Source organism: Heptranchias perlo, chromosome 19 (assembly GCF_035084215.1).
Source record: "Heptranchias perlo isolate sHepPer1 chromosome 19, sHepPer1.hap1, whole genome shotgun sequence".
Classification (NCBI taxonomy): domain Eukaryota; kingdom Metazoa; phylum Chordata; class Chondrichthyes; order Hexanchiformes; family Hexanchidae; genus Heptranchias; species Heptranchias perlo.
The window spans coordinates 45,620,311-45,647,254 of NC_090343.1; the positions used below are offsets into that span (position 1 = coordinate 45,620,311).

A 26,944-nucleotide genomic window follows, 5' to 3' on the forward strand; every position below is an offset into this window, starting at 1 on the left:
ACCCACAACCTTCTGACTCAGAGGCAAGAGTGCGACCCACTGAGCCACGGGTGACAGAGATACTGAATGGGGAGCTGTGTGCCTTGTAACCAAAATTCAGCTTTTGCTGAACCATGCTGGGTGGGAACCACGCTCCTGTGTTCAGGCTCCAGGCTCCTCCTTTTATATCCATGCTGGTTTATATATTCCAGGGAGTGGTGATTAGGAGGTATTCAGCTCATCCAAAACTCTGCTGCCCGTATCCTAACTCACACCAAGACCCGTTCTCCCGTCACCCCTACATTGGCTCCCGGTCCAGCAACGCCTCGAATTTAAATTCTCATCCTCGTTTTCAAATCTCTCCATGGCCTCGCCCCCTCCCTATCTCTAACCAACTCCAGCCCTCCGAGAACTTTGCGTTACTCCAATTCTGGCCTCGTGCATACCCAATTTTCATCGCTCCACCATTGGCGGCCGTGCCTTCAGCTGACTGGTCCCCAAGTTCTGGAATTCCCTCCCTAAACCTGTGTGTCTCTCTACCTCTCTCTCCTCCTTTAAGATGCTCCTTGAAACCCCTCTCTTTGACTAAGCTTTTGGTCACCTGTCCCAATACCTCCCTATGTGGATCGGTGTCAAATTTTTGTTTGATAATCACTCCTGTGAAGCGCCTTGGGCCATTTTATGACATTAAAGGCACTTTATAAATGCAAGTTGTTGGTGGTCTTTGGGACTGGTCAGATGGACTGCAGCCATTTCCAGCCCTGCACTTTGTGTTCCCGTCAGTAAGTACAAAGATCGGTTACGTGAGCCATCGTTACAGCCAGTTAGAACTCTGAATGTAAAGTCAAGGGGATGGGGAGAGGGGTCAGGGATCGAGCTAAGTTTATTCCTCGTTTAACCTTACTGGTAGTCCAGTTTAAAACAAAAGTTGTTGCAGGAGATATTGGTCAATTTAAAGGTACTGATGCAGCATTCTCCACCCCCCGCCCTCCACACCGCTAACCCAATCTGTACACAATGTCTGGACACACGCACACAGTACTACAGGTCACCTGGTACCCAGGGGTCATAGCCCATCATAAGCCGGCCCCTTCCCGCATGAGCTACCAGTTTCCTGTATCGCCTTCTCCTGCTCCGTAAGTTATCAAGTATAATCATCGTGCTTCAGTGGAGAGTACAGGGCAGGGTGTTGGGAAACATGTTTCATTGCTCACCATTAGTTCACAGGAGATCTAGTGGAGGATTACTTCAGTCAGTTTTGCATTTGCCCAGTGTGTACTAACGTCGAGAGTGTACGCGTCTAGAGACATCTATCTATAACACCTTTCACAACCTCAGGACTTGAAGAGCAGGTGAGTTCTCTCTGGTGTTCTGGCCAATATTTAATCCCACAACCAACAACACAAACAGATTTACTGGTCATATATGGTATATGGTAGACTGGAATGCAGAATTAGGTGAAGCGAGGATTAGATCTTCCAGGCTTACCTGGGACATTCCACTTGCTGACACTGTGTTGTCTGACGGCCACAGGCTCTCTTCCTACACACAATAAAGAAAGGTGATCAACTGAAAACATCGAGGGGCTCGTTTCGAACTAGAGTAACTTCCAGCTTTGTGGGGTGGAATAAATAGGACATGCAGAATAAAACCATAATGCCAATCAGTGCCGTCGCCAGTGTATCAATCCCATAATATCGTACTAGCCAATAGACTTAAGCTTGTACTTCGTGTGTGATGCTTTTAATTAATCATCTCTAACTGCTGCCATGACTTGTGACAGACCTGTCCTCACCAGTACTCCACCCTGGTGTTATACAGCTCAAAACGCCCTCCCCAGACACAATCCGAGTTTGGTAGGACAGTCTATAATTGTACTGGTGGGTCCTTCTCACACTTCAAGTGGGACACAGCATGAAATGGTCATATCCCCGTCATTGCATCGTGTCAGCCGTGACTCAGTGGTAGCACCTCTCCCCTCCGAATCAGATGGTTGTGGGCACTGCACTGTCTTACAGGTGAGATTTTAAGCCAGGGCTCTAACTGCCCTCTCAGGTGGACATAAAAGATCCCACAGCACTATTCGAAGGGGGGGGGTGTGGGAAAGAAAGGAAAAAGTGAGTGAGAAAAAAAGGAGAGAAAGGAAAGAGAGTGAGACAAGAGGAGAGTGTGAACGAGCAAGTGACACGTTGTTCTGTTCATTACATCATCCATGTATAAAAAGGTGTGTTTTGAAACAATTAACATATTTGAGTAACTTGTTTTCTGAACCTGCCGATAATGAAGTGAATCCCAATGGGAGAGTCATGTGGCTGAGAAGAAACACTCGGAGCAGGAGGGAGACTGAACATGTGAGCCACTCTCTGCACCCATCAGGCTTTTTAAGGAAAGCCAAGCAGCAGTGCCGGTGAGCAGGGTGGACAGAGTGCATTCTTATCTTGTGTTCCTACATCAGCTGTTGGTTCCTATTCAGTGAAAACACCACCTTTCCCCCATACACACTGCATCCTCTGTACCACATCCCCATGTCTACAGTTACCCAACGGTAACCAGAGAAATTACAGCCTGTTCACCAAAATACTTGACTGTCTACTCAAGTAAGGGGTGTACCGACAATACATAAAACTACACCGCTCCCTCCCTGGGCCCGGGATTTACTCTCTCTTCAGATGCTCGGGCTCCTGAGGTTGGGCCTTGCCCATTTAGAACAGATGTAATTGCTCACTCTTGCCCCTCACAATCTCAGCCTCTCAATATCCTCGTCATCCAGTTCTTCAACAGATCATGCCGTTTCTCTCTCTCTCTCTCTCCTATTTTATCAGCTGCCTAACAAAACATCACAAGAGCTTCAGATACGTCAGCAAATTAAAAAAACACACACTCTCACAAGGTAAATTGCTGCAACATGTATATTAACGGCTTGCAAGCAAAAAAAAATGCAAGTAACATTTCCCTTCCCGCCCCCCCCCACCTGCCTTAAACCATACAATACAGTTGTGAGAATGGGGAGAATTGGAGAGCTACTTGAATGAACAAGTATTTTGATTAAACAAAAAAATCATTCGAGTTGAAAGGCTCATGAGGGTTAGAAAGTTACATTCTTCTGGTGAAGAAAGACAACTCTGAATTTACTGACCAACTCCTACCCCTGTAAAGAAAGTCTTAGATATCCCTTCACACTACTCACTATCTTCATCTTCCCTCTTTGAGCAAAATTATTCATGAAAAGCAGATCAGCTGCAGTGCTCACAGACCTCCTCACTAATACTGCACTAAGTTAGATTGATAAATGGCCGATCATTTCCCCGACAATAACTGTGCCTCCAGTAGGTGGCGGCATTGCTCCGCAGATGCAGGTGAGCAGCACTCAAAGCTCCCAGCTCAGTGTGACAGGGACAGATTAGAGAGAGGTAGAAACGGAGTCTGGGGGTGACTAGACAAGAAGTACAGAGACGTGCGGAGGTCACTGCGAGCAGCCTCTTCATTGTCAGTGTTTATTTGGAGTATCTGAGCTGAAGAGCAGCAGGAATAAGAACATAAGAACATAAGAAATTGGAGCAGGAGTAGGCCAATCGGCCACTCGAGCCTACTCCGCCATTCAATAAGATCATGGCTGATCTGATCCCAACCACAAATCTAAAGAACACAAGAAGTCGGAGCAGGACCCGGCCACATCGCCCCTGGGCCCTCTCCGCCACCCACAGGGCATTGACCGATCCGAACTCAGCTTCATGTCCAATTTCCTGCCCGCTCCCCGTAACCCCTAATTCCCTTTACTTCTAGGAAACTGTCTATTTCTGTTTTAAATTTATCTAATGATGTAGCTTCCACAGCTTCCTGGGGCAGCAAATTCCACAGACCTACCACCCTCTGAGTGAAGAAGTTTCTCCTCATCTCAGTTTTGAAAGAGCAGCCCCTTATTCTAAGATTATGCCCCCTAGTTCTAGTTTCACCCATCTTTGGGAACATCCTTACTGCATCCACCCGATCAAGACCCTTCACAATCTTATATGTTTCAATAAGATCGCCTCTCATTCTTCTGAACTCCAATGAGTAGAGTCCCAATCTACTCAACCTCTCCTCATATGTCCGCCATCGCGTCACTGAATAGTGTCACATCAACTCCGCATTTAAGGCCTTGTCTCTCTCCCCTCACCACCCCCCCCCACCCAACCCCCAAATGACAGGGTAATTGGCTCACTATGATGGGGGATTGCCAGAGGCCAGCAAGACTGGTTTAACTGACTCAAAAGCAGCGAGTGTGGACAGAATGGTTTCACATCATACTTAGAGTGGCCCAGTATCACCCATTCTGGGCGGCTGCACTGTGCCTGGAACGGTCAGGAGTGTGTGTGTGTGTGTGTGTGTGTGTGTGTGTGTGTGTGTGTGTGTGTGTGTGTGCGTGTGTGCGCGCACACGGCACATCAACGTATTTCAGTGCCAACATGCCTTCCCCACCGCCCCAAAACCTGGATTCCGCTACAAACCAATAGCATTTTTAACTTCTGATTCTTCGCTGTAAATTGCCAAGACACACAGAATGTACATCACACATCTAGGTTTGAACCTGGTTTTTACACAAGAACTTGTGATACTTTTAGTGACAAGTCTGGCGACGTTGAATTATTTCACCGAGTTCTAAATCAGGCTTCAGTGCCAGGCAGTAACTTCGGGAAGGGTTTTTGCCCCAGAGCCTGAGATGCAGCTCAGCGTCACCAGGTGGGTATTTAAATAAAGGGCATTTATACAGTGCCTTCCACGACCTCAGGACGGCCCAAAAAGCACTTCACAGCCAATGAAGTACTTTTGAAGTGTAGCCACTGTTGTAATGTAGAAAACGCAGCAGTCAATTTGTGCACAGCAAGATCCCACAAACAGAAACAGGATCTGTTTTTAGTGATGTTGGGTTGAGGGAGAAATGCGGGCCAGGACTCGGAGAACTCCCTGCTCTTCCCCAAACGGTACCAAGGGATCGTTTCACGTCCACCTGACAGGGTGACTTCAACGGAGGGTAAAATCGGATGGGGTGTGAAACCAGCATTGTACCTGATCCAGTCAGTCTCCTGGCGGGCGGGTTAGGTTAAAATTGCACCTCCCCTGCCCCCCCAAAGAGCCAGTCAAACTCCAGAAAAGGGAAAATAACCTGTGCCCCGAGTGTGAGGGCAGGAAGCCGAGGGGACATATCCTTTCCCATTAAGGAAGAACACCCCTCCCACTCTGAAGCAGGCTGGCGTCTATGTGTTCCTGATTTTTGCAAGTGTATGAACAGGAGTAATATATAGAGAGTGTATCAGTCGTTCTCTGATCAGACTCAGTGTTCTATACTTTCTGCCTGCTTGTGGGACAAAGCATCTTACGAACCCAGCCAAACCGAGCAGGGTCTGGCCTCTTGCTAACTCGGTCTGAATTTGCGGAGATTGAAAGAGAAAATGTGCGAGAGACACGGAGATCTGATCCTGAACAGGAGGGAGGTTTCATGGCTACCCTCCTGGATCCTGCTAGAAATAGGGCAGTGGGAGGTCCCTTCTGTAAGAAGGAGACCAGACAGGGAGCGACTTTCAGCACTGACCCGAGTAGGTAAACTGCAGCTGACTTGGCCTTGTTAACAGTGGGGGGGGGGGCTCATTAGCAGTAGAGTGATGGATCGTGGGTTCCAGGGTATAACACTCCTGACTTTATAAAACAGCCTATCCCACTACCTCTTGTGAACAATGTCAGGGGGAAATCTGGTTATGTTCGTTCTTTTTTTAGAAAGAGACCGAGGTGGCGAGCTTGTGTTTATAGAGAGACAGTCGAGTGTGTCCCATCAGAGCAGTTCTTTCCCGCAGGTTATTTTTCAAAGTGACAAACCAGGTGCGGCTACACCTGTCCCAGTGACCGGGGGATTAACCCACCTGCTTTCACTCCATGATATAATGGGTCGCTTGTCACTCCTACACCAGAACGTCCTGCCTGAGGATTCAGATCACGAGGAGCTTTCATCCATCTACCTGGCACACCTCAGCGCTGATTAATGGAACTGTCACATTGATCAATTCCTACTGTGCAAACTGCGCGGGGCCTACTGTTCAATGATGAGGTCGTTTGTACCCTTCAGGTTACTGAGACGGGGCTGTTTCTACACAGGATACTCCTGTATTTGGGTCACTTCCACACTGCATGACACGCACGGCAGGATAAACCTGTGCACGCCCATCTGCTGCTGTTCCACACATGGTCCTATTACAGACGGTTACACTGCACTTGAGGGAAGCTCGCATCTTGTGTAAAGCAGATCTCTGCAGGGGTGGGGGGAGGATTGGAAAGAGGAGAGGCACGAGTCTGGTTGGTAGAACGCACTGTACACTACCCAGCATTATCTCACTAACAAATGCCACCTACAGGGAAGGCCTGTGGATGAGACAATGTGTAGAGTGGTGGGGATGTGTGGGCTGTCTTTGTGAGCTGGTTCTCTGGAGCCTGGAGAACCATCTGATTCCATGTGCAGCATCTGGCTCCATTGCACACATCTGGAGGGCAGTTGATTTCTGCCCTTTCAACTTGCTCCCTACCCCCATCTCTCAGAGGAATAGCTACAGGCTGGGGGATACAGCTGCACAGGCCTCCAGTAGAGTGTGAGTGTGTGCGTGTGCGTTGGCTTAGACAGTGTTGGAGGGCTATTTAATCACATAGGGCCTCACAACCCTGATCCTAACAGATATCTCTTCCCCACCCCCTCACAGCCACAAAACACAAATTCCTCCTTATATGCCTACGCTTTCCAGCACAGAATCGGTCGAGAGAGATCAGGAGCAACACACCTGGCCGATTTTAACCCTCGTCACCCCAAGGAGGTGGAGCCAAGTGTGGTGCTGCCTGGGGACAATCAGGACCTGCATCTTCCCATTCTGGGGGGGGGTCCTGGTATCAGATGTACAGAGCCATCAGGAAGCACCTCAATATTTTTGTAATTAGATTTGTTCTCTGCACGTGGGCACTTACTGACCACTCCTGCTGGCTCAGTAGCCACTTTAATGGTCATTATCTTCCTGGTGCCAGCCCACAAATTACCCCATTTATTGAACTCAATTTCACATCTGGCCATGGTGGGATTTGAACTCACGACCAGTAACCACTAAACAGGCGCGCTCAAATCATCATTTCTAAAAACCTTTAAAAGGTGTAGGATGCTTGTAGACGTGAATCTTACCGACTGGAGGTTATCTTCTTGCCGACGCATGTGGCTCTGTCTGTTTATTAAGGATCGGGTGGAGAGCTTGTAGTGATTGAGCAGGCAGGTGATCACCACGACCATCACTATCATCACCACCACTATCACAATTATCTGGACAAACTCCAACTCAGCTGGAACAGAACACAAAAGGGACATCATGAGAAACAAAGAGAAAAGGAGAGACAGATAGATAGATACCACCAGATCAGAGACCAAACCGGAAATCTGGAACTCTCTTCCCCCAAAAAGCTGTTGAGGCTGAGGGTCAATTGAAATTTTCAAGAGATCGATAGATTTTTGTTGGGTAAGGGTGTTAAGGGACATGGAGCAAAGGCAGGTAAATGGAGATAAGATACAGATTGGCCATGATCTAACTGAATGGGCTCGAGGGGCCGAATAGCCTACTCCTGTTCCTACTTCCTCCTCTCTTTCCTGCCCCACCCCAATCCCCTGACTGCAGGAAGACCCCTACCCCTTTAAAAGACACAACTGACTCTGTTGCAAACTGAAGGTGACATTTCACGAGGGCACAAGGCAGTATAAAAATGTTGCAGAACAGCTTCGTCACAGGCCAGTTACAGGAGGGTACATTGGAGTGTCAGGATACCTTGGCGCACACACAAGGAATTATTTACTGGGAGTCATCAACTTGTAGTTTGGAAATAGTCCCTGGACTGCACCAGGTCAGAGGGACGTCTTGCAGGAGATACTGGAGAAGCTGGGATTGTTCTCCTTAGAGCAGAGAAGGTTACGGGCAGATTTAATTGAGGTGTTCAAAATTATGAAGGGTTTTGATGGAGTAAATAGGGAGAAACTGTTTCTACCGGCAGAAGGGTCAGTAACCAGGGCACAGATTTAAGATAATTGGCAAAAGAGCCAGAGGGGAGATGAGGAGAATTTTTTTTTTAACACAGTGAGTTGTTATGATCTGGAATGTGCTGCCTGAAAGGGCGGTCGAAGCAGATTCAATAATAACTTTCAAAAGGGAATTGGATAAATACTTGAAAAGGAAAAATGTACAGGGCTATGGGGAAAGAGCATGAGAGTGGGACTAATTGGACAGGCACGATGGGCCGAATGATTCTATGATTGGGTCACACCCCTCAGTGGGATTTTTGGGAGCTGCCCCCGCCGACACATCCCCCACCCACCCCGAACCGCCGACACATCCCCCGTCACCCCCCCCAACCGCCGACACATCCCCCGTCACCCCCCCAACCGCCAACACATCCCCCGTCACCCCCCCCAACCGCCGACACATCCCCCGTCACCCCCCCCAACCGCCGACACATCCCCCGTCACCCCCCCCAACCGCCGACACATCCCCCGTCACCCCCCCCCAACCGCCGACACATCCCCCGTCACCCCCCCCCAACCGCCGACACATCCCCCGCCCCCCCCCCCCGCCGACACATCCCCCGTCACCCCCCCCAACCGCCGACACATCCCCCGTCACCCCCCCCCCCGCAAACACATCCCCCGCCCCCCCCTCCAACCGCAAACACATCCCCCGCCCCCCCTCCAACCGCAAACACATCCCCCGCCCCCCCCCTCCAACCGCAAACACATCCCCCGCCCCCCCCTCCAACCGCAAACACATCCCCCGCCCCCCCCTCCAACCGCAAACACATCCCCCGCCCCTCCCCCTCCAACCGCAAACACATCCCCCGCCCCCCCCCCTCCAACCGCAAACACATCCCCCGCCCCCCACTCCAACCGCAAACACATCCCCCGCCCCCCCCCCCAACCGCAAACACATCCCCCGCCCCCCCCCCTCCAACCGCAAACACATCCCCCGCCCCCCCCCTCCAACCGCAAACACATCCCCCGCCCCCCCCCCTCCAACCGCAAACACATCCCCCGCCCCCCCCCCTCCAACCGCAAACACATCCCCCGCCCCCCCCCTCCAACCGCAAACACATCCCCCGCCCCCCCCCTCCAACCTCAAACACATCCCCCGCCCCCCCCCCTCCAACCTCAAACACATCCCCCGCCCCCCCCCGCCCCCCCCTCCAACCGCAAACACATCCCCCGTCACCCCCCCCCTCCAACCGCAAACACATCCCCCGCCCCCCCCCTCCAACCTCAAACACATCCCCCGCCCCCCCCCGCCCCCCCCTCCAACCTCAAACACATCCCCCCCCTCCCCCCTCCAACCGCAAACACATCCCCCGTCACCCCCCCCTCCAACCGCAAGTTGTTGTTGGGCTAGGGAGGGAGAAAAACAAAAGGCAAAAATCAGCTAGGGCTCGCTCTACTGATCATCATCTAGTGACTCAGCCACAAAAAACAAACCAACACTATGTTTATAAAGTGCTTGCCACACAATTAAATATTCCAAGGCTTTTGTTTTATGGGAGGTGAGGGGTGAAATTTCTGGGCAATGGAATGGAACGGAACACTTTTAGCTTCATGAACTCAACATGAGATACAGCATTCGAACTCCGTCTGCTCTGCCTCAGACCCAGGCCCAGGACTGTTCCAGAGCAGCATTTCCACTTTCTAATTTCAGCACCCCCAGTTAAATTTAAGAGAAGAGACAAACAGTGCACCAACTCCATGGGGTGTACTGTTTACTCTGCACCCTACCCCAACCAGTTAATCTACTTCCACACACCATTTATAATATCCCCTATCAAGGACTCTACCCCCATTTAATCTCCTGAGGGAAAGTTTGCATTAAATACTCCCTGAACAATGGGCTAATCTCAGTTGGTATTTACTGAATTGTACCTCAGCAATTACAGGAGAAAAGGGGGAAGGATGGAGGTGTAAAGGAGTTAGGGAGAGACAGTTACAGATAACTGTCTCTCCCTAACTCAGACTTGTTTAAATCAAGAACGTTTTGAAGAATCTAGGATGTGGAAAACACAACCTGGGGTAAACCACTACAGGCAGGACAAAAGCTAGCCACCGAGAATAATCACCTCCCATTAGCAGCCCCCAGCAAGCAATTTCAAGGTTACGTTTTAACCTTACTATCCAGACAATGGCTATAAACTGCAAGGGCAAAGCGACATCATTCGAAGCAGTCAATGAGATCGCAGGTTTCTAAGTACTTTTCAGTAGACAGGGCATTTTGAGACGAGAGAGAGAGAGAGAGAGAGAGAGAGAGAATGAATGAAAGAGAAAAAAAGGAAAAAATGAGGATGTCTGTAATGGGCCTTGAACCCACAACCTTTGGCTCAGAGGTGAGAGTGCTACCACTGGAGGTGCAAGGTGGAAGAATCGAAGAACAAAGTGCATCAGTGCCACAATGCTAAGCTAGTCCAGTGATCACGCCGAGTGCCTTGCTGGGTGGTTTTCTGATGCTTGGCTTGTGTACCTGCAGGATGTTTATAAAGAGCTGGGGAATTGGGGAAAGTGCCGGGGTGGAAATGTACCACAGAAGCTTCCTCCCTCCCGAAACGGATATCCCGAAGGACTGGTGCTGTTGGGGTAAGGCCATTTGATCTGGTTTATAAGCCAAGAGAAGATTATTGATATCACACTTGACCATTTTCCTTTCTTAATTACTAATAAAAATCAATCTGATTTAAGTATACAGTGGCAGGAGTCTTAGAGTAGGGCATTAGTCGGGAGCAGAACCCATGCAAAGACACCTCATCGAGACAGTAATGGCCCTTTAACAAAGCTGGCACTCAGCCTTCCTGACCCAGACACACCAACTCAGGGAAATAAAAACCAGAGAATGATCCCACTATCTCCACACTGGAAAGGGCTGGAACGGCCTGGACTGTGGTGAGATTCCTGCAACTGTCACAGAGACTCTCCCTCACAGACATCAATGTATTAGAGTTACAGGCCCAAAGCAACCACACCGAGAGCCCCCTCAAGAAGGATGGGGAGGAGAATTCCAGGTTTGAAACTTCTGAATCAATCACCTTTTTAATTTATTGTTGGGGCTCAGTGACTACAGTGCTCCCTCCAGTCCCCAATCCCCTTGAGAAACACAAATCTCTCTTTCCCCACCTCCCCCTGGTCCCCCACCCATCTCCTCCTCTTTCCCCTCCCTCCCCCTGGCCCGTCTCTTTTTCTCTCTCCCCAACCACCCCCCCCCCCTCCCCCCCTCCCCCCATCCTGTCTCATCTCCCTTTCACCCTCAGTCCCAGTCCATTTCTCCCCGTTTCTCGCGCTCTCCCTCTGGCTTCATTTCTCTCTCTACCACCCCCCTCCCCCAACCCCAACTCTCTGGCCCTAACGAGAACCAATGAGACAGTGCAGAGTGAAGAGTCTAACATCACCTTCAGCCAGCGTTTTGGGCTGTGTGTGAAAGTTAAAGGCGGATTTAAAGCCCCTTTGTCAGCATTAAAAGCAGAGACCCCGATGAGACACACACACACACACGTCCGTTCTCCAAAGGTCAGAAGATCCCCCAGCAGGGAAACAGCCCCCCTCCTTGTCCCTGTGTTAACTGCTGTCGCCTCAGGCATGCTCCGTCACTGCCTAGACAGCTCTAAGCAGTTTGGCAGACAGACGGGGAGGACTCAAGGGCCGTGTTTAACAGTGAAGACTGCATTAGGCATTCACATCATGAAACTGCAGCCAACCTACAGCTCTCGCCGGGGCTGGGCCGGGCTGCAGACGTGATGGATTTCAACACTGAGGTTTGGGACGGCCTGTCTGGGGAGTGGTGGTGGAGGGGGGGGGGGGGGGGGGGGGTGGAGAATGGCTGGCAATTTGCTGCCTTGCAGATCATTATAAAAAAAAAAGACAAGAGTCCCCATGAGAGGTGGGGAGGGGGGTTAGAGGAGGTGGTGTTTGGACAGCGGTGTGAATGCACAATAAAGTGGGACTGAACAGCTGTCTCAGACACAATGAGGAAATAATCCAAAACAAGACCACTCTTAAAGGGGGACTGATGTGCAACCTCGTGCCAGGGTCAATCCATGCAAAAGGACACAGCTCTGCATCGTACTTTTAAAGCCCCACAGACTTGCAGCAAACAGAAAGGCAGCTGGAAACCTCAGCTGCAGTGTAGGTTCATCAAACCAAGCAGACCATCCTGCTCCGAATGAAGCAGGGATTTCCCATCAGCTCTGCCTGGCCAGGGATTGGGAGCTGTCTGAAGGGCCAGCTCAGCTTTCAAACCTTCCTGCCCCCCCCCTCCCAACAGTAGTCACCCCACCTTCAACATGTACTCTGCTGGACTAAGTGGACTTTAAAAAAAAAAGTTGGAAGCTCATTCTAGAGTTTGAGATATCTTGGCCAATGTTTACCCCTCAACCAACACCACTTAAAGCAGATCATCTGGTCATTAGATCATTGCTGTTTGTGGGATCTTGCTGTGCACAAATTGGCAGTCGTGTTTCCTACATTACAACAGTGACTACACTTCAAAGTTTCCTACATTACAACAGTGACTACACTTCAAAAGTACTTCATTGGGTGTGAAGTGCTTTGGGATGCCCTGAGGTCATGAAAGGCGCTATATAAATGCAGGTCTTTAGAGCAAAACTGACTTGGTCTGATAAGCAAGGCATGTTTGGGTGGAGGTGGGGGGAATGGGAGGAAAGACCTTGGACTTTCAGGGGTCGAAATTCCTCGGGGGAGTTCCACCAGTCCCTGGCCATTTCCAGGGGTTTATGGTTTTCCTAGTAAGGCCACACCTCCGACCTCCCCATCCACGGCAAATGGCATCGAAAGAAGAGAGATGGGGCGCAGGGACTCCCTATGCCAAGGGTTCCCGCTCACCTGGCTCCTTCGGGACCACACATTCATCACTCTGGGGGTGGGTAGGCTGAGTGAGCTGCAGAGTACTGGGCTACAGGTGGGCCCCACCAATGGAACCCAGGCCAGGGAACGCAGAGGGCCAAAGAGAACACGCTCTGGGATCGGGGCAAGGCATCCCCTGCCCCCAATGGGTATCGGGTTTTCTGACCGCAGAGCAGAGAAGGTTAAGGGGAGATTTGATAGAGGTGTTTTAAAGTTATGAGGGATTATCGGTAGAATAAGGAGAAACCGTTTCCACTGGCCAGAGGACACAGATCCAAGATAATTGGCAAAAGAACCAGGGGGGAGGTGAGCAGCGAGTTGTTCTGATCTGGAATACACTGCCTGACGGGGTGGTGGAAGCAGCTTCAATAGTAACTTTCAAATGGAATTGGGTATATACTTGAAAAAGGAAAAATGTACAGGGCTATGGGGAAAGAATGGGACTAATTGGATAGCTCTTTCAAAGAACTAGCACAGGTACGATGGACCGAATGGCCTGCTCCTGCGCTGTATGATTCTACATGCCACTACTGCACTTGTACCTGCCTGCTCCTTAAAGATGTACAGATTTAGGAGAACGAGTGAGCGAACTAAATCAAGTGAAAAGAACCGAGTGAGTGTGAGTGAGATGTAGAACCAAGTTTCAAGAAAAAAATTTCAAAAATGTTTGAATCTGTCATCATTTAAAAAAAAAATTGGGGCCAGCAATGACCACTTCATCCTTCACACCCATCAGCACCGACTGAAAGTACTCTGCGGGGTGGGGGAGCAACGAGACAATCCATTCCAGCGGCAGAGCAGAGGGTCTTTGGGCCAATGGGGAAGGGATAAAGAGGAAAGTGAAAATGAACAATGGTGGCGGTGCGGACTTGACGTTGAGCAGGCTGCGCTGCCCAGCTTCCCGCGGAAAGGTCTTGAAGCAAAAAAAAATGGAGCAACACTGGCCGATTAGAAGAGAGCAGCTGCTAATCACTGTTACTATTCAATTAGCAGGAGACCTTGCTCAATTTTTCACCAGTAATTTGTCCTCAGGGACTCTTGATAGATGCCTGATAGTTTACGAGGCAGTCAGAGGTCTCCTGAATGCCAAGCAAGGTCGTGGAAATTGAATTTACCTTAATTTTTTCCCCCTTCCAATGTCTAATAAACAAACCACAAAAAGAGCTATATACATATATTAAAAAAAAGTGTTAAGCTACTTCATTCCACGATGTGACGACTGAGAGTTACTCTCACGCTAATTGCAATAGGCTCCCGGCATTTATAATGTTTAAAAAGAGAGACAGCGTGAGCACAAGGGCGAGCCATACACAAACTACAAACTCATTAAAATCCAGATCCGTATGCTGTTCACATTCACCATATTAATTCCCACAAGCAGAATCATTTATTTCCTCCCCATCCCTGGCCAAGATGCGGGAGTAATAGGGGCCCAATTTTCTCGTCTAAGTGTCCATAGGAGTGTCTGACAGCAGAATATTCAACCATGAAGGGCATTCAACACCCACACATTCCAGGAGTTGCTGGGCAGTGATCAGGAGCAAGAACCTGAGCTGATTTTACCACTCACGGGCTCAAGGACCCCCGCCCCTTCCCCTCTATTGCTGCCCTGCCCGAGAGCAGCCACCTTGGGAAATACCTCTCTTAAAGCATACCTATCTTTTGTATCCCATACCCTGCCGTACACTGCTGAAAGTAGTTCCAGGCTGCCTTGGGTTTAACTGTATTTCAGATTACAGGAGCGAGCCATGGGAATGCTACCACAGAGCCAGAGTACTCTCCACTGCCTCCTGCTGGCAGGTGCAGACTAATGGTGACTTGTGCGAGGCACGGGGAGGCAGACGGAGCCTGTGGTATCATAACCCAGCACAAATTGACATCTTCAGTTTGGGGGTGGGGTGGAATAAAGGGGGAAATAAATGGGCCAACGTGACCTGCTGTGTGTTTATCCAGCATCTTCTGTTTTTTTTGTTTCAGATTTCCAGCGGTTATATTATCCCATCACCCCCTCGGAGCTGGGTTTTTATAGTTTGGGTTATAAAACATTTGCAGTGTCGAGAAGCAGGAATTCAAACTGCAATATTGGACTGTTGGATTTAATGAGCCCGACCAGATGGAGCATTGTGAGGTGTAAAACATGCCCGTTTTCAGAGCGGGGGAGGAGGGCATCAACTCAAGAGGTTTGGCCTCCAGATTCCTCGTCTCTATGGGATTAATAACATTTCACATCTGGGAGGGAGTCTGGGAACCAAGGACAAACCCAGCAGATGCAGCTCAATAAACACTTAGAACAGATCTGTAAGCAAGGTGTTCTCAACAAACCTGCTCCTTTCATCCTCTCAACCTCCTCCCAAAGTTAAAAGCACTTGGCACCTTCCCAGTCTGCCAACTATTTCTCTGCCCGAGGGGTTACCTGCTCTGTAGCAACGGATTTAGACAGCTTCCCCTGCACTCCGTCCTCACAGAGAACTGAAACAGTTTTTAAATGGCACTATTTTACCTGTATCATTTTGGCAATGATAAATAAAACCATAATATCTTCCTTATGTGGGGGGGGGGGGGGGGGGGGGGGGGGAGGAAAGAGAGACAGACAGACAGACGAAAGAGAAAGAAAAAAAAGAGGGTGAGGGAGAAGAGAGAGAAAAAGAAAGAGGGATCAGCTTCCTCTCCTCTCCTCTCCTCCCCCAACCCCCTCCAAGAATCAGAAGCTTTCAATGCCTGATGGAAGTGGTGGTTAAAAGGTTAAAAATAATTCCCAAACGGCAGCGACTCAGTCCTTTACCAAACAATCCCATGGCTCTGCACTCCCACAGCTGTCTGAGCCAGTACGCTGATATCAGGTATTAAACCTTAAACTGTCTTTAATTTTATGAAAATCTAATCTGGGCTAACGACGGCTTTCTATGTGACGAGACAGCGGAGAGAGCTCATTTACATTCTGATGGTTGGCTCCCCGCTGACTCACTTTTGGCTGGGCTCACAGCTTCATTTATCGTCTCTCACGGAGCAGCCTCTTCCTCAGGTCGTCAGTGCATTAGAGTCAGGGCTTCAGCAGATTCTTCAAAAAAAAGAAAAGCAGCTTTGTGGAACATAATGTCCTGTTACTGCTGCTGAAAACTGAATTTCATTTGCCGATAATGTACGTCTGCACAGATAGCATTCAAAGAAAGCTCTTAAAAAAATATATATATTTTTGTGCTCAAGGTGAGGGATGTCAATGTTGGGGAATGGATTCCCTCCCCCACCTCCAATCCTGAGGTTGGGGGGGGGGGTGGGGCTTAATGTACCACAACTGCTCCTAGCTCGGGCACAGCCAGGGGTGGATTAACACACAGACCAGGGCCTCAGCCAAATATGGGGCCCCTGGTAAAACTCACCATAGCGTAGAAAAACTGCCCCCAACCACTGGATTAGTCTCGTTTAAGCTTAGATCCTGAGATATGATTTGCTTTATTATTGATGCAGTGCGTAAACAATCTACAGGCCTATTTCTTCATACATTTTACTACAGGTTTGTGTTTAAAATGGATCGGGAGGGCGTGCATGGGGTGCGGAGGGGCCATGAACGTGTTCAGGGCCCATAGAATTCTTAATCTGGCTTTGGGCACAACACACGGGTCTAGGTTAAAACTCTCTCGCTCTGCCCCAATAACGTGGTTCAGATCAAAATCCTCTCCGACTGCCCCCTTCTCTTCTGCAACAGCACAAACCCCCTCACACTAAATGAGGCCCCCAACTCACTGCCCAATTATAAAAAGGGAAGCAGATAAATATGCAAAAAAAGGTTACAGGAATGGGACTAAGGATGGTTCTTTCAGAGAGCCAGCACAGGTGTGATGGGCCAAATGGCCTCCTATTATGCTACACAATTCTATTGGGACAGTAGAGTCATTCACCAGGACCTGCCACAGCTTTCGAGGTGGGGAAGGAGGGGCGGGAAGAAAAAAAACGATCCATAAAACGCACATCACACGGCTGGCGAAGTGTCCGAGTTCTGTCGCCCACACTAAGGGTTCGAGGAGCAACAGGCCTGGGTGGCTCTCCGAGTCAAACGCACTGTGCCTTTCCCCCTCTATACCTGGGATCCAATCAAAACTAAAAAAAAGACGAGATGGATCTCTGCTCGGTGACACGAGCTGGAGTAGTGTCAGAAAGAAAAAAAAAGACTTGCATTTACACAGCACCTCTCTCAACTTCAGAACTTCCCAAAGCATTTTACAGCCAATTAAATACTTTCTGTAGTGTAAATGTAAGGAATCTTACAACACCAGGTTATAGTCCAACTGTTTTATTTGAAAATCACAAGCTTTCGGAGGCTTTCTCCTTCGTCAGGTGAGCGAGTGTGGGATTCCATGGAAGGTTACCGCATTCTGTAGTGTAGTCACTGTTGTAATGTAGGAAACGCGGCAGCCAATTTTCACACAGCAAGATCCCACAAACAGCAATGTGATAATGACCAGATAGTGATGCTGGTTGAGGGATAAATATTGGTCAGAATACTCCCCTGTTGTTCTTCAAATAGTGCCTTGGGATCTTTTATGTTCACCTGAGGGGGCAGACTCGGTTTAACATCTCATCCAAAAGACCCTCAGTACCGCATTGGAGTGTCATCCGAGGTTATGTGCTCAAGTCTCTGAACCGATGACCCTCTGACTCAGAGGGAACTGCCCAGTTCTTCGTGGTCATCGCTATTTGAAGAACGACACTTGGCGTGGGGTGAGGAAATTAAACTTTGAAAGCCCATTAAATACAATTCACTGAAATCACCTGTGTTCTATTTCCTTGGTATAAATACCATCAGCCTTACCACAGCCACTGATTCACGGGGGGGGGGGGGAATGGATTGAATTGCGGAATCGGATCCCCAAAACACAAGTAAAAAGAAATCCCGGGATGCCGTGTAATAAAAAACGGAATTTGAATTATTTGATCAGTGGCCCCAAGTATCACCTGTTTGCCGAGGTCTAAAGGTTTCTGGCTCGACACAAGGATCAAGTTTTGCTTGTTAAAATGTATGAGCAGACTCCACAGATGGGGTTTGGCCAAATGCCCACGGGCCGACCCCGCCGCACAGCACTGAGGCGATGGCGGCAAAAAAAACCGCAATAAAAACCCGCCTCGCTGCTTGCTGCGCTACATTTACTCTACAGAAACAGGCCCTGTATGAAAGAGAGGGGGGGGGCCACCAAACCCACCTCCTGAATCTCGAGGGGTTCAGCCATCAAGTCCCTCAGGACTGTGATTCTAAAACGATGAGTGAAATATTTGCACTGATTGCTGAACTAAACACTGCACTCGGAGACACCAGGCCATAAGGAGAGGGCACGGCCCCCGGGTTAAGCGGCTGCTGGAGGGCCCTAGCCCGGTGATGCATCACCAGGTTGACTGGACCCCCAATTCGCTCAGATTCTACAGTCAGTCAGTCAGTCAGTCAGTCACTTATACAGGCTCATGGCCCAGCAATGCGATTTTAATGCGTTTCAGGTTATATTAATTTGAGGCAGGACCCACAGAGGTTTACAGAATAAAACCCCAACATGATTAAAAACGGTTTAAAAAATGGGTGAAAAATAAAAATTGGGCTAGATAGTCCATTCATTGACTAGCACAAGGTGGGGGGGGGGAAATTGGGATACGGTGTTGGGGTCAAACACACCCTATGCATCGATGTCATCAAATTAAAACAAAATTAGAAAGGAAGAAAATATACAGTGGCATAGCAGGGAGATCTCTGACCTTAATGAGTATAAGTCAACCAGGTACTGGCGTAGCTCACCACCTGGAGAGAGATGGGAGGGGACGGGGGTGGGGAAGAGAAGGGAGGAGAGAGGGAAGATAACAGAGGTGGGAAGAGGAGAGGGAGAGAAGAGGGAGGGAGGGGGAGAAGGAGAAGAAGTACGGAGGGAGATAGAGAAAGGGTAAGAAATATAGAGAAAGAAGAACACAGCAGGGTATTGCAGAGGAAGTCAAGCTGTCCTGAGAGGATGCAGCACCGCACACCAAGAGAGTCAGCTGCTGTGCAAGGTGAACGCATTAATGATTTATGCAGCCAATCTGTAGGAGGTCACAGAGTTGGATTGCAGTAAAAAAAAATCTTGCAATTCTTTTGAGCCCTTTGAGTGGGTGTGGGGAAGGAAGAAGGTGCACACAGGATCAGCAGGGATCACTGGATAGTAGTCAGGAGTGCTATAAGCATAAAAAAATAGGAGCAGGAATAGGCCATTCGGCCCCTCGAGCCTGCTCCGCCATTCAATCAGATAATGGCTGATCTTTGACCTCAACTCCACTTTCCTGCCTGATCCCCATATCCCTTGATTCCCCTCGAGTCCAAAAATCTACAGATCTCAGCTGATTCCAGAGGTTTACAGAATAAAATACCAAAAGATCCCAATGCGTTATTCAAAGACGAGCAGGAGAGTTCTCCCCGTGTCCTGGCCAATATTTATCTCAACCAACATCACTAAAACCGATTATCTAGTCATTTAATCTCATTGCAGTTTGTGGGATCTTGCTGAGCAGAAATTAGCTGCTGCATTTCCTACATTACAACAGTGGCTACACTTTAAAAGTACTTAATTGGCTGTAAAGCGTTTTGGGACGTCCCAAGGTTGTGAAAGGCGCTAAATAAATGCAAAACAAGGAGGGTTTCTCCCTCCTCGGTCACTCAGTCTTGTGGATAAGGTGTTGAACGAAGGCCCTGTCTGCCCCATTGATGCAGTTCAGGTAGATGTTAAAAGGTGCCAATGCACTCTCTCTGAAGAGCTAGGAGTTCTCCCTCTGACCTGACCAACACTCCTCCCTCAGCCAACACAAGCAAAAAAAAACCCCAGATTATCTGGTCATTCACCTCTTTGCTGTTTGTGGGACATGTCTGTGCACAAACTGTCTTGCAGTATTTGCTTGCCTTTATAGCAAAACGGACTGCACTTCAAATCAAATTGTTGTAAAAGAAGCACTTTGGGACATCCTGGGGGGTGTGATGAGGTGATATATAAAGGCAAGTTTTCTTCCTTTTGTTTCTGAAAAGGAAGTTTGTGGTTTAAACTTGTATTCTGGGGTCTAGTACGGACAGTGCATGGCTAATGTCAGACATTCCACCTACAGCATTCCCAAGGGCAGGCAGCTCCTTTTCCATTTGTGCAGAGTGCCCTTTGAACACCCAGCTTTTGTTCAGTAATTGTGGCGGGTTCTCACCTTTAACCCAGGGGGACAGCAGGGTGGGGGGACAGCAGGGCGGGATTGCGTTTTACATTTTGACATTTGCTTTAAGAATTTAAAAGGACAAAAGAAAAATTTTGGCTGCCAATAGGATTTGGTGATTTAACGTTTTCAATTAATTTCTGTCAGATGAGAGGTGGAGGATGGAAAATGGGGAAAAAATGGACTCCTGAGTTTAAAAATAAAATATATAGATTTTAAAACTTCTGGACAACCCGCCCAAAAAACAGGTGGCAACCCTAAGGAACTGGACATTAAACACGTCTGTTGCAAGTTGATGATAATCAGTTTGAAATGGTGATCAGGAGAGTCTCGTCTCTGTACGCAGGATTTCCCTCTCCTGTGCCAGCCAGAGATGATCAGCACTCTTACTTGGAAAGGGTCTCAACTTTGCCCCTTCATGGCAAGGACGTGATCCAGGAATCGCTGAACCTTTTTGCAATAAGGTGCATTCCCTGCCTGGTCAACTCCACAATTATCTGAAGGTACAATAAAGTATTCTTCTACATTTAATAAAAAGGAAAGGTAGGTCAGAAGATAACAAATTTGGTTCTATAGCAAAATGGTGCCATAGGTTGTAGGTGCCTCTAAAACAATCCTCCTTAAACCCACCAGCGACAAATGAGCCAGCAGATTATTGTCCTTTGTATATACAGTGACCACACAACACATCTCAACAGGCTAGCAAGTCTGAGCCTGTCATTCAGAACTAAACAAACCTTAAGGTGGAATGAGGGGGGAAATCAGGCATAAACTGGTCAATGACCACTCTGCCAAGTATTGGTATTAGCTGATTCCACAGCCCCATTGGCAAGATCATTTTTTGTTTAACATGTTATTTTATTCTGCTTTTTTCTCTTCCTCCCCACCCCCCCTCCCGCCCACTGGAAGATGCTGACTGAGGCTGGATATGGACCCGAGGCACTAGCCCCCCACCCCGGTTCATATCTTGCCCAAATGATCTTTCAGCCCAGGGTATGCACGTTGGCAGGCTGTTCCACTGCAGGAGACAATCACAGCCGAGCCAGATTGTGTCCTCACTCCAAGTCGACATATGCACCTCTGAGAAGGGGTCTTACTGGAGAGTGAGACGAGGTAAGAACCATGACCGATTTCCCCCCTCCCCGGCCCAGAGTTGAGTTGTACCGCCTGCAAATGCTGCCCCCAGCCGAAATCAGTTAACTCGGCAGAGACCAGGAGTCGAACCTGGGACCTTCTGACCTGCACACTTAGAACCAAACTGGAGCCGAGTGACCATCAACCTTCCAGCCACGACCTCCTGAATGACTATTCAGTCTTTATCGCAAGACCAATACCATCAACCCATCGCAGGGTGGAGGCAGCAACGAGCTTGCCGTCGGCGAGGGATCCATCAAAATTCACCACATCAGAGAGCAGCCATATATTAAAAAAAGTCTAGTATTTGCATCGAAGCTCCCGGATTGTTGTGAGCAGAATACAGCTGTGTGATTATGTACCTACCGTCAACGCTGTTTGACTATAAAAAGTTGTTAGATTGTGTCACTGGGAGACCGAGATGCAGGGGATGGATTGTGAAACCTAATCTTTTCCTTGTTGCATGAATACAGAAAGGATAGCAGATGTCAGACAGAGAGAAACAATGCAATAACTGAATCTCGAGACTGTGAGGACACCCAATGTCCAGTGCGATCGACACACCTGGATTCAATTAGTGCTTCGTACATCACTGCCAGCCAGTGTTCACTCTTTATAAATACATAACCAAGTATGACATTCATCACAGTTGCATTCTGCTTTAGTCAGGTATTTTTTCCCCAACTGATGAGGAGTGACTATGACTGTGGCATATTAACCCTCCTCAATCTCTCTGCTGCCTTGATTGATAACCCTATCGCCTTGCAGCACCACCCCTCCAGCGCAGGACACTTGTCAGTGATCAGGAGCATCGATTCCACGGTAGCTCCTGCCCCACTGTCCCAGCTAACTCAGCGCAGACTGAGGTTCAAACCCAGTACCTCCATGGCTCAATGCAACACTGGGCAGTACTGTTACCTAATTGGCCATTGGGAAAGCTTGTGCTTTGCTATTCTGAGATGGCAGTTTGCAAGTTGTTCAGAACATAAAGAAAAGCCATTTTACTTTTCACTAATTTCCATTCGTGTCCTCTGGTCCTTCTTTCCTGCCTTAAGTTGAGGTAATGCTCTGGGTTTACCTCACTTATACCCGTTTAATACTTTACTTACCTTCATGAGGTGCTCTCTGAACCACCTTCCCTCAGACTATAGAGCTTGCACTCCACTGTTTCCCCACAGCTCATTCCCATTACCCCGGGGGATCAGTCCTGCTGCTCTGTCTCTGCTCCTGCTCCAATATCTGTATGAGTTTATTGGTGGAATGGTGACCAGGATTGAACACAGAACTCCATTACACTCAGGTCCCCTCCCCAGTGACCCTGTGTCAATTCAGTTCCATTCAATGTATGCTTATGATCCATGCATATTTAAATTTAACCCAGAAACACATTCCACCTTGGAAGTACATCTGGGTTCTATATAAAGTATGGGTGCTGTTTGAGGGTTGATTCCGTTTGAGGTGATTTTGATTCTAGCTGCCTGTTTCAGGTATCACGGTGGAGACAGAAAGCCCTCTCCCTTCGCTCCACCACTGGTGGCCGTGCAGTCAGCCGTCGCAGCCCCGAGATCTGGAATTCCCTCCCTAAACCCCTCAGTCTCTTTAAAAACCCTCCTTAAAAACCCACCTCTTTGACCAAACTTTTAGCGACCCCTCCTAACAGCTCCTCCTTTGGCTTGGTGTCTTGATTGCGCCCCTCTGAAGCGCCTTGGGACGCTTATGCAAGTTGTTGTTGACGGTGACGGAATTACACTGCTACAGCAACAAGAGTTCTATTTCACCATCTGTTACAGAACACAGGAGGGCTGGGCTATTCATACAGGATGAAATTTTACCTCGAAGGAACTCAAGGGCAATATTATTGGTACAAACTTTCAAGTGGGTTTCACTTCTGCATCAAACGAGCAGGTACAACAAAACGCTGAAATAAAACCCAGGAAACGACTCCCTCTACGCAATACACTGTATGGGTCCCACACCTGGCTTACTGATGGGCAACATTTATCTGGTACTTTGTAAATGCAGGTCCTTCAAGCTTAGATGCTCTGATCCCAGTCTCGGCTCCTTATTTGTACTGCATTCCCCCTCACTGGATGGATGAAAATAATATAAATGCAGGTCAACAGAAGAGCAATTAGTGTGATTTGGTTGGGAATATCTTAATAATTTTAAAATATCCATTAAGATTTCAAACAAACAGCCACCCACACAAGGAGAAAGGTCACTGCAGTTCTCAGAACACCGTATGGAATGACTGCTTATTCACGAAGCCCATTATTTATTGAAAGTCTACATGGATTACACTTATATGGGGCTCCACCAATGGGTATTACATAGAATTTACAGCACAGAAACAGGCCATTCGGCCCAACAGGTCTATGCCAGTATTTATGCTCTGCACAAGCCTCCTCCCAACCCTATCAGCACAACCTTCCAAGAACATAAGAAATAGGAGCAGGAGCAGGCCATGTGGCCCCTCGAGCCTGCTCCGCCATTCAGTAAGATCAACCTCAACTCCACTTTGCAGCCCGATCCCCATTTCCCTTGGAGTCCAAAAATCTATCGATCTCAGCCTTCAATATACTCAATGACTGAGCATCCACAGCCCTCTGGGGTAGAGAATTCCAAATATTCACAACCGAGTGAAGAAATTACTCATCATCTCAGTCCGAAACGGCCGACCCCTTATCCTGCGACTATGCCCTCTAGTTCTTGACTCTTCAGCCAGGGGAAACAACCAGTCAGCATCTACCCTGTCAAGCCCCCTCAGAATCTTATGTTTCAATGAGATCACCTCACATTCTTCTAAACTCCAGAGAGTATAGGCCCACTCTACTCAACCTCTCCTCATAGGGCAACCCTCTCATCCCAGGAATTAATCTAGTGAACCTTCATTGCACCGCCTCTAAGGCAAGTATATCTGTCCTTAGATAAGGAGACCAAAACTGTACACAATACTCCAGGTGAGGTCTCACCAAAGCCCTGTACAACTGTAGTAAGACTTCCTTACTCTTGTACTCCAACCCCCTTGCAATAAAGGCCAACATGCAATCTGCCTTCCTAATTGCTTGCTATACCTGCATGCTAACTTTGTGTGTTTCTTGTACCAGGACTCCCAAATCCCTATGAACAACATTTAATAGATTCTCACCATTTAAAAAATATTCTGTTTTTCTTTTCTTTTTACCAAAGTGAATAACCTCACATTTCCCCACATTATACACCATCTGCCACCTTCTTGCCCACTCATTTAACCTGTCTAGATCCCTTTGCAGACGCTTTGTGTCCTCCTCACAGCTTACTTTCCCACCTAGCTTTGCATCATCAGCAAACTTGGATACATTACACTCGGTCCCTTCATCCAAGTCATTAATATAGATTGTAAATAGCTGAGGCCCAAGCACTGATCCTTGTGGCCCCCCACTAGTTACAGCCTCCAACCTGAAAATGACCCATTTATCCCTACTCTGTTTTCTGTCTGTTAACCAATCCTCTATCCATGCTAATATATTATCCCAAACCCCATGAACCCTTATCTTGTGTAACCACCTTATCGAAAGCCTTTTGAAAATCCAAATATACTACATCCACTGGTTCCCCTTTATCTACCCTGCTAGTTACACCCTCAAAAAACTCTAATAAATTTGTCAAACACAATTTCCCTTTCATGTTGACTCTGCATAATCATATGATGTTCTAAGTGCCCGGTTACTACTTCCTTAATAATGGATTCCAGCATTTTCCTGACGACTGATGTCAGGTTAGCTGGCCTGTAGTTCCCTATTTTGTGTCTCTCTCCTTTCTTGAATACCAGGGTTACATTTGCTACCTTCCAATCCGCTGGGACCATTCTAGAATCTAGGGAATTTTGGAAGATCATAAACCAATTTTAGGCCACTGAATGGTATTCCTTTCTCCCTCATGTGTTTATCTAGCTTCCCCTTAAATGCATCTATGCTATTCACCTCAACTACTCCTTGTGGTAGTGAGTTCCATTCTCTCTGGGTAAAGAAGTTTCTCCTGAATTCCCTATTGGATTAATTGGTGACTATCTTATATTTATGGCCCCTGGGTTTGGAAATATACCATTGGATGTGGTGTCGAGCCATGCAGACCAGAAGGTCCCGGGTTCGATCCCCAGTCTGTGCTGTGTTAGCTCTCCAGTTTGGGTGCTATAACTGTGCACAACAGCCTGAGCTGGAATCAGCCCTTGGTCACTAATGGCGTAATCTCTTGCTGAGCAATGTGTCATATACACGTGGGGGGGGGGGGGCAGGCGGGATCAGGCTCTGCTGCGTTGTCGCTCCACAGCTGACCCTTGCGGTCCAGCCACACACATGAAGGACGTCCATTTGGGGCGCGGTCTGGGGGCTGCCATGGAAATGTGTGCCAACAGGAGTCTGTCCGCACCTTCAGGTTAAGGAGGAGGGGGGAGAAAATGTCGCAACGTGAAATAAAGATGCAGGACAAGAGTCATTTGGTGGGGGCACTAAATTAAATTAAATTAAAAACGCTGCGGTCCCAAAAATGGAGTGGGGGGTGGGAGGAAGAGAGAGAAGGAGAAAGAAGTTTAATATGGAGACTGTGGGCCACACACAGTCAGTCCTTCTGTAAGTTCCTCTGATTCCATACCACAGTCCTTCAGTCAGAAACCTTTCCCCCTTACGGAGATACCATGTAAACCAGCGTAATACTGGAGATGGAATGCACGGTCCTAGAAGGCCATAGTGCAGAATCAGGGAGATGAGGGAAGATACGGAGAAAGGGCAGGGAATTAGGATCAAAAAGAGCTGTCACAGCTAACAAAATGGTGGAGCAATTCCAGTGGGCCAAATGACCTTCTCCTGTTCCCACGTACAGTTCGTCCAGCAATATGTGGGAGCTCAATACTGAATAACCAGGTGCCAGTTGGGGCGTCCCAAACATCAGCCTTTAGAAACGATTAAAGTTTGGTCAGATACTCCCGCCAAAGCCTTTATAGGATGCTCTGAAACCAACCCAAGTCTGCCACCTCCAATAGTGAAATGACAGGTCACGCTAAATAACAGCGGCTACAGTGTGATATCAATCATCATTTAGCATTTATGACAAATGCAAGAACTCCCAAAATAGGATCTTTAAAGGCAGCAGGTCAGTCTTTAAATAAAAGTATAATCAAGCACTAATTTACAGAAAAGTTAGTTCAATGCTGGAAGTATCCTTTCCATGTTAATTTAAGGCAATATAGATTACTGCAGCACAGACAGGAGGTCAGCAAGGCTGTCTCTATCAATAGCCTCTCTTGGGGAAAGTTACCACAGTACACAGAACAGCTTTCCACGGCTGAATTCAAGATTATTAATTTTCTTCCTTTCCTCAGTTTTTTCTTCCACCCCCTCCTTTCCTGAACTTGCACATGTGTGCCGGGTGTGGTTATATGGATGGACATTTTATGTTATTGAACAGCTATTCTACCATGGGGGTCATCATTGCTGCCCCCCCCCCTCCCCCACCCAAATCCGGTCTACACCCAACATCTATACATTTTCCAGCAAGAGTCACTGCACAGTAATCAGGAACAGGAACCCTGGCTGGTTCCTGGCCTATCTAACCCAGGGTACAGAGCATAATTGTAACCCACACCCTACTAACTCAGGCTGACCTTAGCCAAGGTGGCAGTAGGAGCACTACAACTGGCTTAGTGTCCCAGGGCTAGGAATGGCTGGG

General features: G+C 48.2%; 1 protein-coding gene across 3 annotated transcripts in view; it reads right to left on the reverse strand.

Annotated features, from left to right (window-relative positions):
* The window catches only part of LOC137335343 (protein TMEPAI-like), an 85,522-nt gene that overhangs the window by 8,092 nt on the left and 50,486 nt on the right, over positions 1 to 26,944 (reverse strand). For 2 of the 3 annotated variants that reach the window (XM_068000676.1, XM_068000675.1), the window contains exons 2-3: positions 7,169 to 7,323; positions 1,468 to 1,521 (exon numbers count right to left, since the gene is read on the reverse strand). In XM_068000676.1, coding sequence (XP_067856777.1) covers positions 1,468 to 1,521; positions 7,169 to 7,323 — 209 coding nt within the window. The remainder of the gene's footprint in view (positions 1 to 1,467; positions 1,522 to 7,168; positions 7,324 to 26,944) is intronic. The other variant, XM_068000677.1, reaches the window with a different exon arrangement.